At 36.6% G+C, this 13682-nt stretch overlaps 1 protein-coding gene across 5 annotated transcripts in view; it reads left to right on the top strand.

Moving 5' to 3' along the window:
• Positions 1-13682, top strand: part of LOC133841928 (BMP-binding endothelial regulator protein) — a 37108-nt gene that overhangs the window by 19470 nt on the left and 3956 nt on the right. For 4 of the 5 annotated variants that reach the window (XR_009894346.1, XM_062274778.1, XM_062274777.1 and 1 more), the window contains exons 3-7: positions 4235-4320; positions 11096-11192; positions 11929-12111; positions 12885-13097; positions 13167-13612. Coding sequence is in view for 4 of the 5 variants with exons in the window: in XM_062274778.1 (XP_062130762.1) it covers positions 4235-4320; positions 11096-11192; positions 11929-12111; positions 12885-13097; positions 13167-13612 (1025 nt within the window). In the remaining variant the exon portion in view is untranslated. Of the gene's footprint in view, positions 1-4234; positions 4321-10827; positions 11029-11095; positions 11193-11928; positions 12112-12884; positions 13098-13166; positions 13613-13682 lie in introns of those variants that run through there. The other variant, XM_062274779.1, reaches the window with a different exon arrangement.

The raw sequence follows: 13682 nt of genomic DNA, 5'->3' as shown, positions 1-13682 counted from the left end.
ATTTTCAATTGAGATCTTAAAAAATGTGAAATGAATGTCAAACTTTAATGTATTCAAAATGATTTCATTATCGTTGATATTTTCTTGGAATATATTTACAACATATTCATTATTTGTGGATATTTTTGCAATTAAAAAGCACTAAATCAGTCGCATCGAAAGCGAATCTAAAAACTTAAAATCATTCGCTTGCTTGAGATTTATATTGTTTATGATCTTGTTTCCCCCATAATTTAATAGAGTATGAAAGTATGGAAAAGAAAAAAAATAAATGTCTAAGATCATTTACTGATTACTAACAAATTTAAATCTCTAAAGAATGTGTAAGAACTCATATTTAAAATTAAACGATTTTTAAATGAAATCTTAAAGAATGTGAAATGAATGTCAAACTTTAAGGTATTCAAAACAAACGTTGACACTTTCATATTATATAATGAATATCTTTCATTTCGAATATCGTTAATATTTTCTTGGAACATTGTGAAATATTTTGAAATATATTCCATTATTTGTGGATATTTTTACAATTAAAAAACTTGAAATTAGTTTCATGCTCAAGACTTTTAAAATTTCTTAAACAATCGAAAGAGAATCTAAAACTTAAAATTCAAGATAAAGATTGTTAATAGATTCTTGCTTGATAAGGACTGATTTAACTTTAAATTTAATAGAAAATGGTAGTATGGAAAAGAAAAAAATAAATTTCTAAGATCATTTACTGAATATCAACCAATTTAAATTACTAAGGAATGTGTAAGAACTCATATTCAAAATTAAACGATTTTTAAATGAAATCTTAAAGAATGTGAAATGAATGTCAAACTTTAAGGCATTCAAAACAAACGTTGACACTTTCATATAATGAATATATAATATTTCATTTCGAATATCGTTAATATTTTCTTGGAACATTTTCGAAATATTTTGCATTATTTGTGGAGTGCGACAATAGTTTGTGACTTTTCATAGGCTAGATTATTTCCATAGAAATATATAATAGAATGTCAAGTGGGTCACCTGACGCACAGTTCCAAGCAAATTCGATTGTTTTGTGTTGCAGCTTGTTAACCTTCACCTTACACAACATTACATTGTAAGCGGTCCTCATCATTAACTGTGTGCACACACAGTTGTTGGCCCTGTCAGATCTCTTTCCCTAATCCCGTCCAGTCGCAAATCGAGAATCGAGAGTCGAGAGTTGCGGGTTTCTGCGATGGGCACACGTGCCGCTTAGACGCTCCCAACACGTTGCTGTTGCTGTTGCTATTGCTGTTGCTATTGGTGTTGTCGTTGTCTGGCGCTGAGGCTGGCGCTTAATCTGTGATTGTGATTAATCAGCCGACGCCAGCGTCGCCAGCTGTCCGACTGGACGGCTACTGAGCGTATTTGATCGCTGCCAGTTTTTCTGTTTTTTTTTTTTTTTTTTTTTAGTTGTATTTTCTATTTTTTTTCTAATTTTTTTTTGCGTTTGGTTTTTGTGTTCTCTAAACATATTGAGTGGGTTTTTTAATGGCATTTGAGTGTGTTAAATGAAATAAAAAATGGCATAAATTAGATATACATATTGCAATTCCGATATCGGGTTACTTGAACAAGGTTCATTAACTGTCAGCCAACTAGAAGGGCGACCAAAAGAGAAGGGAATACCCAGTGTTGCGTGTGTAGAAAGTTTCAAAAAAAAGAAAAACAAGAACCTGAAACTTGGCCAAAAAAAAAAAAGTTTACCAACTTCTTCCACTTCATTAGCGAGAGCCAAGTGGATTTGTTTATGAATGAAGGTGGTCCAGCTGCTGGCAGGCAAAAGCAAAGGCAAAGAGCACAGCAGGATACAATCGCATAACAGGAAAACAACAAGCTGGGCAGCAAACAACAAACAACAAACAGCAAACACCAGCAGCGCAACAGCAAAACATCAAACAAACAAGCGGCCAAACAATTACCAAAAAGATACCAAAAAGATACAGGAATCGATATCGAGTAAGGCTAAAACCGTGGCAAAGCCGCCCACAGAAGGTTCACGTAGTTGTAGCCCTGAAGCTGCAACTGCAACAGCAACAGCAAGAGTATCTTAGCATTTGTATCTTTGTATTCGTATCTGAATACACGTATATGTTTACCTTTGTAAGTGTGTGTGTGTAGCGCCGGCGTCTTCATTTATCAACCAAGGAACACACACCCACAGAAAGTGATTCGTGAGAGCATTCGTAGTGTGTGTGTGTGTGTGTTCGTGTGTGTTTATCAGCACATTGCAGGTGGTCCCACAAAGCCAGGGCGAACGGGCAACAGGGAAAGGCAACGGGATGGGCCCTGCAAGTCAGCCTGGGGTCACTGTGCCGTCATTTCCGTTTGCCTTGTTGCGTTTCATTTTCGTGTCGTTTCGATTCATTTCTTAATAATACCCTCTATAAAATGAACCACACAAGCGGGCATATAAGCTGCAAAGGAAACAACCTTATTATTATAGTATGTTACTTTATAAAGTTTGGAGTATACCAATAATAATAATTCATTTCTCAATAATACCTTCTACAAAATGAACCGCATAAACGGGCTTATAAGTTGCTAAAAAAAAACAACTTTATTTTATAGTACTTTATAAAGTTTATAATTTAATAAAAAATTATGAAAAATGAATTCTCAATAACACCTTCTAAAATAGAATTATTATACTACTATAAATAATAATAGTTAGTTTCTCAATAATACCATCTAAATTACTTAGAGTGAGAACAGTATATGGTTAGAGTGAGAACAGTGTATGGTTGCGCTCTTCATGAGTGACTAATACATTTATCTTTTTTTAAAACGCTGATCATCAAGTGAATTTATAAGGACAGCTCGACTGTGCTATTATTCAACTGTGTATAGGAGTTCAGTATTATTTATTTATTAAGTAATCATGATCTCAAATAATTTCCAAAGACTCAACTCTATTCTTAGAACATATTTTTTTAATAATTGACACACTTTTATAATTATGAGGAATGCAAAGTTGAACAACATAATGTAAACTTCTAAAAAGTATAAATAAATTTTATTTATTTAATGGTCAAATTTAATAATTTCAACTCAAAATGTATTATAGTACTAGTACTCATAAAATAATGAGCATTATAAGTTTTTGTTTTGAATCAATTACACTTTGTTGTAGAAGTAATTTTATTATTTCTTATATTATTTTTATTGCAATGCAGGAAGTTAGTGACAAAATAATAAAATATTCAGTCCCACATTATGATATTATAGAGCTGTTGATAATACACATAAACTATATTTCATTTATAAAATATATTAAATTTTTATTTATTATTATTATTTTAATGTGGATATTTTATGTTGAAATAATCAAATATTCAGTCCTAAATTATGATATTATACAGTTATAAGCTGAAATTATCAACTTTTCATTCCCACATTATGATATTATAAAGCTATTAAACAATATTCAAGTACAACTGGGAATTTATAGCAAAATATTTGAAATAAGGCGTAAAGAGGATAGGATATATTACAGTCGAGCATAACCCACTGATGCTTCTTTGATCGTTTTGCTGTGCTGTGTTCTGGAACATGTTTAACATGCGGCGCTTGCTACTTTGACTTAGCGCCGGTGGCAGATGAAGAAGAAGAAGATGATGAAGAAGAAGCAGAGAAGAAGGGAAAAAGGTAAAGCAAACAAAGAATATCCCAAAATGCAGCATGAGAGGAGGAAACTGACGACAGAAGGCGAGGTAGTTGCTTTATGATCACAAACACAAGCATACACACCTTTAGAGGGAGACAGACTTAGAGAAGGAGTGAGAGAGTGAAACCGAAAAGTAGCTGATAAAGTGGCCTAATCTCTTTGACCTGTCTAGTTGGCTTGGTTTGTTGTGCTGCGTTGCGCTGCGGGTCACGTGCTGGATAGCATCTCAGTCAGTGGGCAATTTCCGGCGACATGCTTGTAAATTAAATATTTGTTATTTGTTATTTGTTTTATTTGAAACGTCAGTTCTTGAAAAAAACGAAAGAGAGATAGAGCGAGAGAGGGAAAACAAAAACAAAACAGGAAATCGTATGTTGAGAGATTTCCAAGAATTTATGGCTGACAAGTTAGTTTAGGAATCTAGACCAGAATCAACTACTGGCAATCTCTGAAACGAGTTTTTCACCCAGTCACAGTCACAGTCCCAATTCCGATTCCGAATCCCAACATTAATGCGCCCATCTCATTCTGCTTTTCACATTTCAGGTAACATGGAATCCTGCGCCAATGAGGGTGAAGAGATTCTAATTAATCGCATACAAAACTCCAAGTGCTTCAAGTGTACGTGCCTGGTAAGTGATGAAGAGGGGGGCGAAGCTTACTACTTACTCAAGTAATAGGCTTTAGATGTACTTCATTTACTATAAGTCTGGGTTCTGTGTTCAATGGCGTTGGCTCAGCATGCGGTCGGCTCCAAGATGTTCCACAAGTCGGTGCCAACAAAAGTGGACACCCTTTGACCCGAATACAAAAACTCAACTCGACCAATATACATACATATATATAGCCTACAAGAATGAAATAAAATAAAACAGCTACATGGGATAAATAAATCGCATGTAACTGTCGCTGTCGTTGTCGTTGTCTGGCGCTCTGCATGACCGACGCCAATGTCCAGCCAGGACATGCAGAAAGGATGTGCGGAACAGATATGTTGTGGATGTGGATGTGGCCATGTGTCGCACATTTCACAACGCCTGCCAGCCACGGCCAGGAAATGCACTCGTAATCCCAAGACCCAAAAATACTTATATACATTTTAAATATATATGCATTAGACAGACACTAAATTTCGCCAAAGTTGTCTTGCAATGCCAAAAGAAAAATAACTGCAGACAACACAGTCGACATACTTTCCATAAAAGTTGTAGGGCAAAATTGCGAAAGAAAAACTAAAAATTAATAATCAAAATATAGTAATCTTTTGAAAATTTACTCAAATTAAAAATAAATTACTGAAGCAAATTAATAACATATTATTAAATAATAATATTAATAATACATCAACTCTGCATTTATCTATCTTACCGTCTCATAATATTGCAAAATAAAAGGCTTAGTTAGGAACTTAATTCTGGAACTTTATTTAAAAAAACTCAATTCTAAAATTAGAATATATTTATTGAAAAATTGACACAGTTCATTATAATACTATGTATCTGTTCATTGAATAACTTAAAAAAAAGACTAAAGAAATTTTAATTATTAAATTGTAAAATTTTATTATTTTTTTATATTACTATGAACAGAAATTGGAATAACTTCAAAAAAGTCTAACGAAAGTTCAAATATTAAATTGATAGATTTTATTTTTCTTCAAAGAAAATGTAAAAAAAAAAACATGAACTATGCAGATGTCGAGTTATAACAGACTTTTCAAATATTATATGTTAATCAAACTCTCTAATATATATAAATTTTTTAAAAGAAGTGCTTAATAATGCTAGACTATATTTTGTTTCAATCAGACTAACCTAATTATCATACAAAGTGGATCACGGCTTATTTCAACCATCAGCAACCGACAATTTTAGATCAGAATACTATATCAAACCTTGAAAACATGAAAATATGCAGAGCCCCAGTTATAACTTACTTTTATCATATTGTAGTCAAACTCTAAATCATCTACTTCTTTTTTAAATGATGTGCTATACAGCTTAATTCAACCAACATTAAATGATAACTTTAAAGCATGAAAATATACAGAAGTTATAACTAACTTTTATATATTAAGTTGTAAAACATCTACTGTTTTTAAATGGTGTGCAATGGAATGTTTTAATCAGACTAACCCAATCATCATATAGTACATATATCTATCAATAAGGACGATAGAACGATAAGAACGTGAATGCATAGCAACTGGTGAATAACTGAATAATCGCATTAATTTAACGAGTGCAATAAATGCTCAGCGAAATCTCGCTGACATGGCATTAACAGATCGTTAAGCTCTGGTCAGCTGTTAATCTAATAACGGTACTAGGTTGTTGTTTGCTCATGTTTCGAACAAAATGTTTGTTTGTTTTCTGCGAGTGTGTGTGAATGTGTGTTTTTTTGGTCTTGTTTGCATTTGTTTGGCTTTTTTCCACTGGACGATCTCGTCTCGATCCCCGGCTCTGATACAAGGTCGTCAAACGGGTTTGCGACATGACAATCGTTAACCACAGGGTAGCGGTCGTTTGACAAACACTTGGCGCCGTGTTTTTTTGTCGCCGTCAACGGCTACCGACGGTGCCAAACAACAACAGCGACAGGCGATAGATCGTGACGGGGTACGAGGGGAGGATATCGTGTGTCGTCATTAAGCGACGACAGCGCGTGCTCATATTGTTGGCGTTGCCAGACTTCCGACTGCCAATGCTGTTGCTAATTTGCGCTAAGCGCTGCTAAACACCGCCGCTCCAATTTAGGCGCCAAGAAGCTTTCGCGACGGCGACTTTAACAGCAACAACAACAACGATGGCGACGTCAACTGCGACGGCGCAGCCAGCGTTCGATTGATTGTTGTATATAGCCTCAAGTCACAAGCTGGTGCTGCGGCTCTTATTGTTGTGGTTGTTGTTGTTGTTGTCAAGTGGGCGTAACCAAAAAAAAAAACAGAAACAGAAAAAAAGAAAGAAAACAAAACAATGCTGGCGCCACCTTACTTTAAGTTGATGGCGCCATGCGTTGTGCCTGCTCTAACCTGCCGCTACCTGTCCCGCTCACACTCACTTCTTCTCGCGCACTCTTTCGTTCACACACACACACACACACTCACTCACATAGCTGACAGCTGCGACTGCGCGCTAACTGAGAGTCATCGAAAGTTCATCGCGAAATCAATTGAAGGCATTTATTGAGCCGGCTCTTAAAGCACAACCAGTTAGCTCTTAAAGCTCTCTTAAACTTTGCGCCCCGAAAAGCTACGCAATGAACTGTTAAATGGGGCTAAGCTTAACCCATAAAGCACACACTTTATGATTACTTCTTCTTGTATGCATACACAGAAAGTACTTTAACATTTTCATTGTAATACACACATGTAATATTTGCCAACGCTTTTGGGTGATTGTTGATAGTTTATGGCCGACGTTTATTATCTAAAATATCATAATATATCGCATATTATATGAGTGTCCTGTGTGTCTGCCAACAAAACCCTCCCCTTCTGCTGTGTACTGTGTTCTGTGTGTGCCAAGGACAATCAAACAAATTGTCTGCGTTTCGTCTAATGGTTGGTTTTTTCGCGTTTTCCGCGCCTGAAATTTCTTAACAAATTTGGTTTTTATGCGAAAATTATGCTGAGTGCGCATTGCTCGCCTAATGGCATATGATTTAAGCGTTTTTGGCTTGTCTACGCATTCTCTGCCAGTTGATTGAGCCAACGATTTTTATGGGTCTCTTGTCGCAAGGATGCTTTACGATAGATATTTGCAAATTAAAATGCCTGCTTGAAAGTCCCAAAATATATAATAAGGGTAAACAGTTTGTTGACTCATAATTATTAATGCCAGTCTTCATAATTATGTGACTCAGTGTTTCGCTTTTCCCATATGCTCAGATTTTTCAGTTAGGAATTCCTTGCGACAAGTGACAAAACACACACATGGCCATAATATATGTACAAAAACAAAAGCACATTTTATCATTACCATATTCTAGCAGCAGTCTACATAATCTGTGCTTAGAGAGTCTCGGCCAAGTTTGCCCAGCAAACGTTTAGTTGCTTAGCAGCCAACAAGAGCAAGACTAGAGACCAGAGACTAGTGAGCGAAGCAGTTTGAGAGCTGAAGATGCTGGCGACGAAGAGTAGAAGGGGAATGGAGCGAGGGGCGAGTGGCGAGTGGCGAGGGGAATGCACAGAATGGACGGTGTTAAAACTGATCATGTTTTGTCAAACGCAAGGTCGTTGGAGGCCGTTTGCAAATGTGGTTCTGCCACTGTGGCACACATAGACGCACACACACACTCTCATATGATTGGTATTCGTGATTGCCGCTGGCGCACAACAACAACAACAACAGCAACTACAACAACAAATCTCAGCCTCTACTTAGCAGCTAGTCCGGTGTCGATGCCGGGTCCGGGACGCTTACGCTTACGCTTGGTTGCCTTCGTGGCGCCTTTTCTTTTTTTTTCAGTTTTTGTTTTGGTTTTTGTTTCTCTCTTTATACATTTTTGTTTAATAGCAACCTTTGAAAGCAGCTACTAGACAACATCAACGACAACAACAACAACAACGAGCGAAGACTTTGGCGATGCTTAACTTTCATGTTGGCTGAAATATTTCTATACCGGTTCCAGATTAGAAAGAAAGAATTTCAAAGCATAAACAGCATCTGGAAATGCGTAAAGAGGCACACTATACGAGTCTAGTATTCGTAGTTGTGTAGTTGTAGTTGTGTAGTTGTAGTACAACCTCAACCACAGACACCACAACGTGTTATGATCTCTGCAGAGAATAAAGCCTGCTCTTCTCTCTTGCTCTCACTCTTTCGCTCTCTGAATAGCTTTTGAACTTTGGCTGCGATTTCCATTTCCATTTTCAACTGTCAACTCTCAGCGATTGTTGCATTTTGTTTGTGTTGTTTGTTGGCCACAACTGAGTTGACTTGACTTGACTACGATAAAGTGCTTTTCAATCTGTCAGTGTTTATTGCATTATGGCCAAGTTGTAGTTGTAGTCGCAAGTAACGATGCCGCACTAAAGGTGCCATTAAAATTCCAACTAACAACTGCCATTAAACTAATACGATGATAAAAATCTCAAAGCGCCACAACAACAACAACAACAACTACAGCAACCGCAAAAAAAATCTCGACTCTCGACACATTTTCATAACAATTGCAAATTTTGCACGTTGCGACGTTGCGGCCCCATCCAAATTGAGATCCAATCTGGTTTGCTTGCACTAAATTATACACACACACACACATACTAGTACTCACACACACACACACACACACACACTTCCACACACACACACACACACTGTGACATTGTTCAGCCGCAATTGCATACAAATTAGTGAAATATTTTGCCTGTTTTTGGTCGACATCTATCTAGATTTATAGATACATTTACAATTAGCCTCAGCACTAGACTCGAGACCCCCAGACCCCCGACCATATTGCCCTCCTCCCCCCTTCTCTTCACCTCTTGGCATTTTTAACCTGCTGTCACAACGCGATAAAATACATGCGACAGCTGCGCACAAGGGTTAAAGGCGCCCATAGATTGTAGATTTGAGTTGAGTTTTCAGATATAGTTTGGTTTGGAATCGCGCTCGCTGAGCGTGAGTGTTGCATAAGCTGCCAAAGCCTTGCCACAAGCTTTGACTTATGATCGACATCAATTCTAATGCGCCGCTTGCCGCTGTCAACATGTCGTTAACACAACAACCACAACAACAGCAGCAACAACAATAACAACAGCGACTACAACAAAAACTAACTCTCGAACAACTTCAAGCAAAATTGTGTAAAATGTGTAAGCACTAGGCAATAAGTCGAACAAAAACTAGCAGCACACACACACACACATACACACGCATACTCACACACAGATGCAGTTGCTGTTGCCAATTGAGTCTCGGCCAACTGGTCAACTGAATCCGCTAGAAGAGTGTGCATAATTTTGCCAAGGGATGCAAACATTTAAAATGCAAAACATTCGCGGCGACACATGAAATTCCAATCAAACTTTTAACGACTTCTTCAAAATTCAATTCTTTTCAAAATTCGCATTAATTTGCGTATGTCTAGACACTTCAAATAAAATATTAATATATATATATCACGATTTTTAGAGAAGAGCCAGAAAAAAAATTATTAAAACTACTGCTGAAATTAAAAAGAAAACATTAAGAAACTTCATTCAAGTTTATTCAAGTTAAATTATATTGATTTTTTCTATTTTGTATTCAATTTTAATTGTCTTTATCTTCAATGTTGAAATTACAAACTTCACTCAAGTTAACTGATATTAATTTTTTTATATATATTTTCTATTATATTTGAATTGTCTTTATCTTCAATGTTGAAATTAAAAAATTTCACTCAAGTACATTCAATTGACATCAAATATTGACTGTTTTTATTTTCTATTAAATTTAAATTTTCCTTAATTGCAATTATTTGCTTGCATGTAAAAACTCATTTATATCAATTACTAATATAAATGTTATGCTTAAATTTAACAATATAACCAATCTGAACTTAAAATTTGATTGATAAAAATGTGAAAATTAAGTTTCAATTGATTAGATTGTGTTTTTCACTTTATTCAATCTTCTTCCTATGCATTCTTCTAGTTTCTTCAGAAACCCTTCTTCTTCAAATTTATTTTATATATAATATTTAGCTTTAGATACTTTCGCAAATTTAAATTATTTACAATCAAACTATCGGTGATAAAAATTTCATTTTTTGAGTTCATATTTATTTCTATAATATTAAATTGGATTTATTTTTCGTATTATTCATCTGCAATTAATTACTTGCACAACAAATATAATAATAAAAATGTATTTCTCAAATTTGAAGTAAAAACAAGTCTTCATTTGAAATTTAAGCTAAAAAAATTTTAAATTTTTAAATATTTGTTTTTCCCTTTATGTGTAGTCATCTTCTCCCTTTTGCCCTTCTGTGACTATTCATGCTCGCATTCAAATGAATTTGCAGCACATTTAATGTGTCGACTATGGCGCATTGTTTGTGAGCTCACCACGCCCTAAAATGTGCACTCAATTCCATATAATTTCGACTCGTTTGCATCCATAAATTATACAGACTGCTGAAGGTTAGAGTGCAACTCGGTTGAACAAATGCAATTTGTTTGTGGCAACAGTCAAACAAAAGCTGAGAGCAGCTGCAGGTGCAGTCAGCATTCGCTGCCATCCAAATCAAATAGGGGGCAACTAGATGGGCGGCAGATACAAATCATATGCTCAACGGCAATCTCTCACTTGGTTAAGCGCATTTACGCAAATTGCGCATACGCCACGTGGGGCGTAAGCCATAAGTCCAATTTATGGCCCAATCACAAAACTAACTTGCTGTCTTTTCTCTCTATTTCAGAATGGCTTTGTGCAATGCGACTACTTCTGCCCCTCGATTGATGGTTGCTACTTGCTGGAAGCCAAGTCCAACGACAGCTGCTGTCGCAAGTGCAAAGGTAAGTGGGGCAGCAACAAATGCTACTAAAATTGGGAATGCATTTGTTAAGAATTGAAAAATGTTATTTCAAATTATAATTTCAACTAGACTATATTTTTTAAACTGCAAAAAAAAGATTATAAAATTAAATATAGCTAAAATTATTTGAAAATATAAAATAAATATTGAAAAACAATTGGTAAACAATATTTCAAATTATAAATTACGATATATCATTTATTAAAAAAAGTAATTTATATCTTTAAATAATAAAAATGATATAATATTCTAAATATTATCTCTATTTATTTATTCAAACATTGCAGCTATTTAAAAATAATTCTAATTTGAAATTACAATTGTTTATTTTATTTAAATTGCAAATTCAATCGAATAAGAAAATAAGATATAAATGAGAAATACACAATTTATTATAAAACAAAATTTTGTGGAATGTATTAATATTTACTTTTCTGTCTTTAAAAATAAATTAAATTTACAAATAATTGGATTTTAAGTTAAAATTATAACCTTTTTTTTTAATTATAAATTACATTTTTATAGTTTAAATATATAAAATAATAATAAAGGCAAATAATACAAATATGAAGAGCTACTTTAGGTATAAATTTGGTTAGCATTTATGTGTTAAATTAAAATTATTGTAAAGCAAAATTTTAAATGTAAAGAGCAAACTAATATAAAAAATCGAATACATAATTTATTAATTTACAATTATTCTTAAAATATTTTAGGCTGTATTTTTCGAGGAGTGCCTTATGCCAGTGGCGCCGAATGGAGCGATCCGGATGAACCCTGCAAGACGTACAAGTGCATCGCGAACGTTGTCACGGAGACAACGCAGAAATGTTATTCACAGTGCGACGATAGTCAGCTGACACCGCCACGCCCCGGCGAATGCTGTCCCACATGTCAGGGTAAGTCGCTTGTCTCCCCTTCCCCCCTCGCTCTCGCTCTCTGACGCTGCTCTTCAGCGGTTTCAAGTGTCCCAAAGTGTCCAAGCTGTCAACTAGTTCAACCAGTCCAAATGGGCATCACTCACTAAAATTAGCTGGCCAAGCAGCATCCGAAACTAATGCCTCTTAATCGTCCGTCCGACAGTTCGATCGCCCGTCCGTCCGTCTGTTCGTCTGTCCGATTGTCAGACACAATAGTCTAAACGATCTTCGCACAGATGGTCAACTTTTGTGTCTATTTTGTGACTTTGCACGATTTGCTTATTTATGGGCTTTAAATTGTCTATTAAGTCGACAATGTCGCATTGCGTTCAAAACAAAAGAGACAACAGGGCATTCTCCAGCGGGGTATGATTGACTAGCAGATACCCTAAGCAGAGTAATTGATGCTGTGATTAATCAATCTTTTCACTCATAAGCAACAAAGTAAAATAATTGCTGGGGAAAACAAATGTTTTCACTTATAAACACAAAGTGAAAGCAAATTAGTCTGCACAACCTAACAACCCCGTCTGCAGCTGTACAGGGCATAACGAGTACGCACCGCACAGTCTGTCTATGCAAATAGATCGCTTGGAAACCCGTTTCGACATGTGGAAATTTTCTTGGCTGTCGCCCAAATACAAAAAGTAGAAAAAAAACAAAAACAGAAGAATTAATACGCTTTATAAACCGTTGTCTGATCGACATTGTATTATTGTATTTATTGTTGTTGTTGTATGCACACATTACAGGTTGCAAGATCAATGGCCAGATCGTTGCCGAAGGCCAAGAGGCTGTCGCCTCGATCGATGATCGCTGCTTGGTCTGCAAATGCAGCGGCAACAAGCTGAGCTGCGCCAAGAAGACTTGCCCCATCCTCCAGTGCCCCATCTCGAAGCAGATACATCCCCCCAACGAGTGCTGCCCCCGCTGCTCTGGCCAGCGTGAGATAATGACTGCAACAGGTGAGTTTCCCTCAATTCGAATGACGATGATGATGTTGATTTGCTGACCTCAACATATTGTCTCCCCAGGCAAGTGCCTCTTCAACACGAAGGTGTACTATGATAGGACACAGTTTACGCCCGATCGTTGCACGAACTGCACCTGTCTGAACGGCACTTCGGTGTGCCAGCGTGCCACATGCCCCATTCTGGAGTGTGCCCCCGAATTTCAAGAGGAAGACGGATGCTGTCCACGCTGCGCTGTCGCCGAAATGCGCAGCGAGTGCTCGCATCAGGGCATCACGTATTTGAACAACGAAACTTGGAACATGGGTCCGTGTCGCAGTTGTCGGTGCAACGGTGGCACCATCAGCTGCTCTGAGATGCGTTGCCAGGCCGTTCATTGTCGACCCAATGAGGAGCTGAAGGTGCCGCCCGGCGAGTGTTGTCCCAAATGCATGGAAATTGCCGGCACTTGCACCGTCTTTGGCGATCCCCATTTCAAGACATTCGATGGCAAATTCTTCAGCTTCCAGGTAAGTCGACTCGAATGTAAAATATCGATGCTTAGCGTAACGCAAACGGACATTTATGGCCACGAAATGA

The sequence above is a fragment of the Drosophila sulfurigaster genome, chromosome 3 (assembly GCF_023558435.1).
Source record: "Drosophila sulfurigaster albostrigata strain 15112-1811.04 chromosome 3, ASM2355843v2, whole genome shotgun sequence".
NCBI classification, from domain to species: Eukaryota; Metazoa; Arthropoda; class Insecta; order Diptera; family Drosophilidae; genus Drosophila; species Drosophila sulfurigaster.
This window is presented reverse-complemented; position numbering and strand designations above follow the sequence as displayed.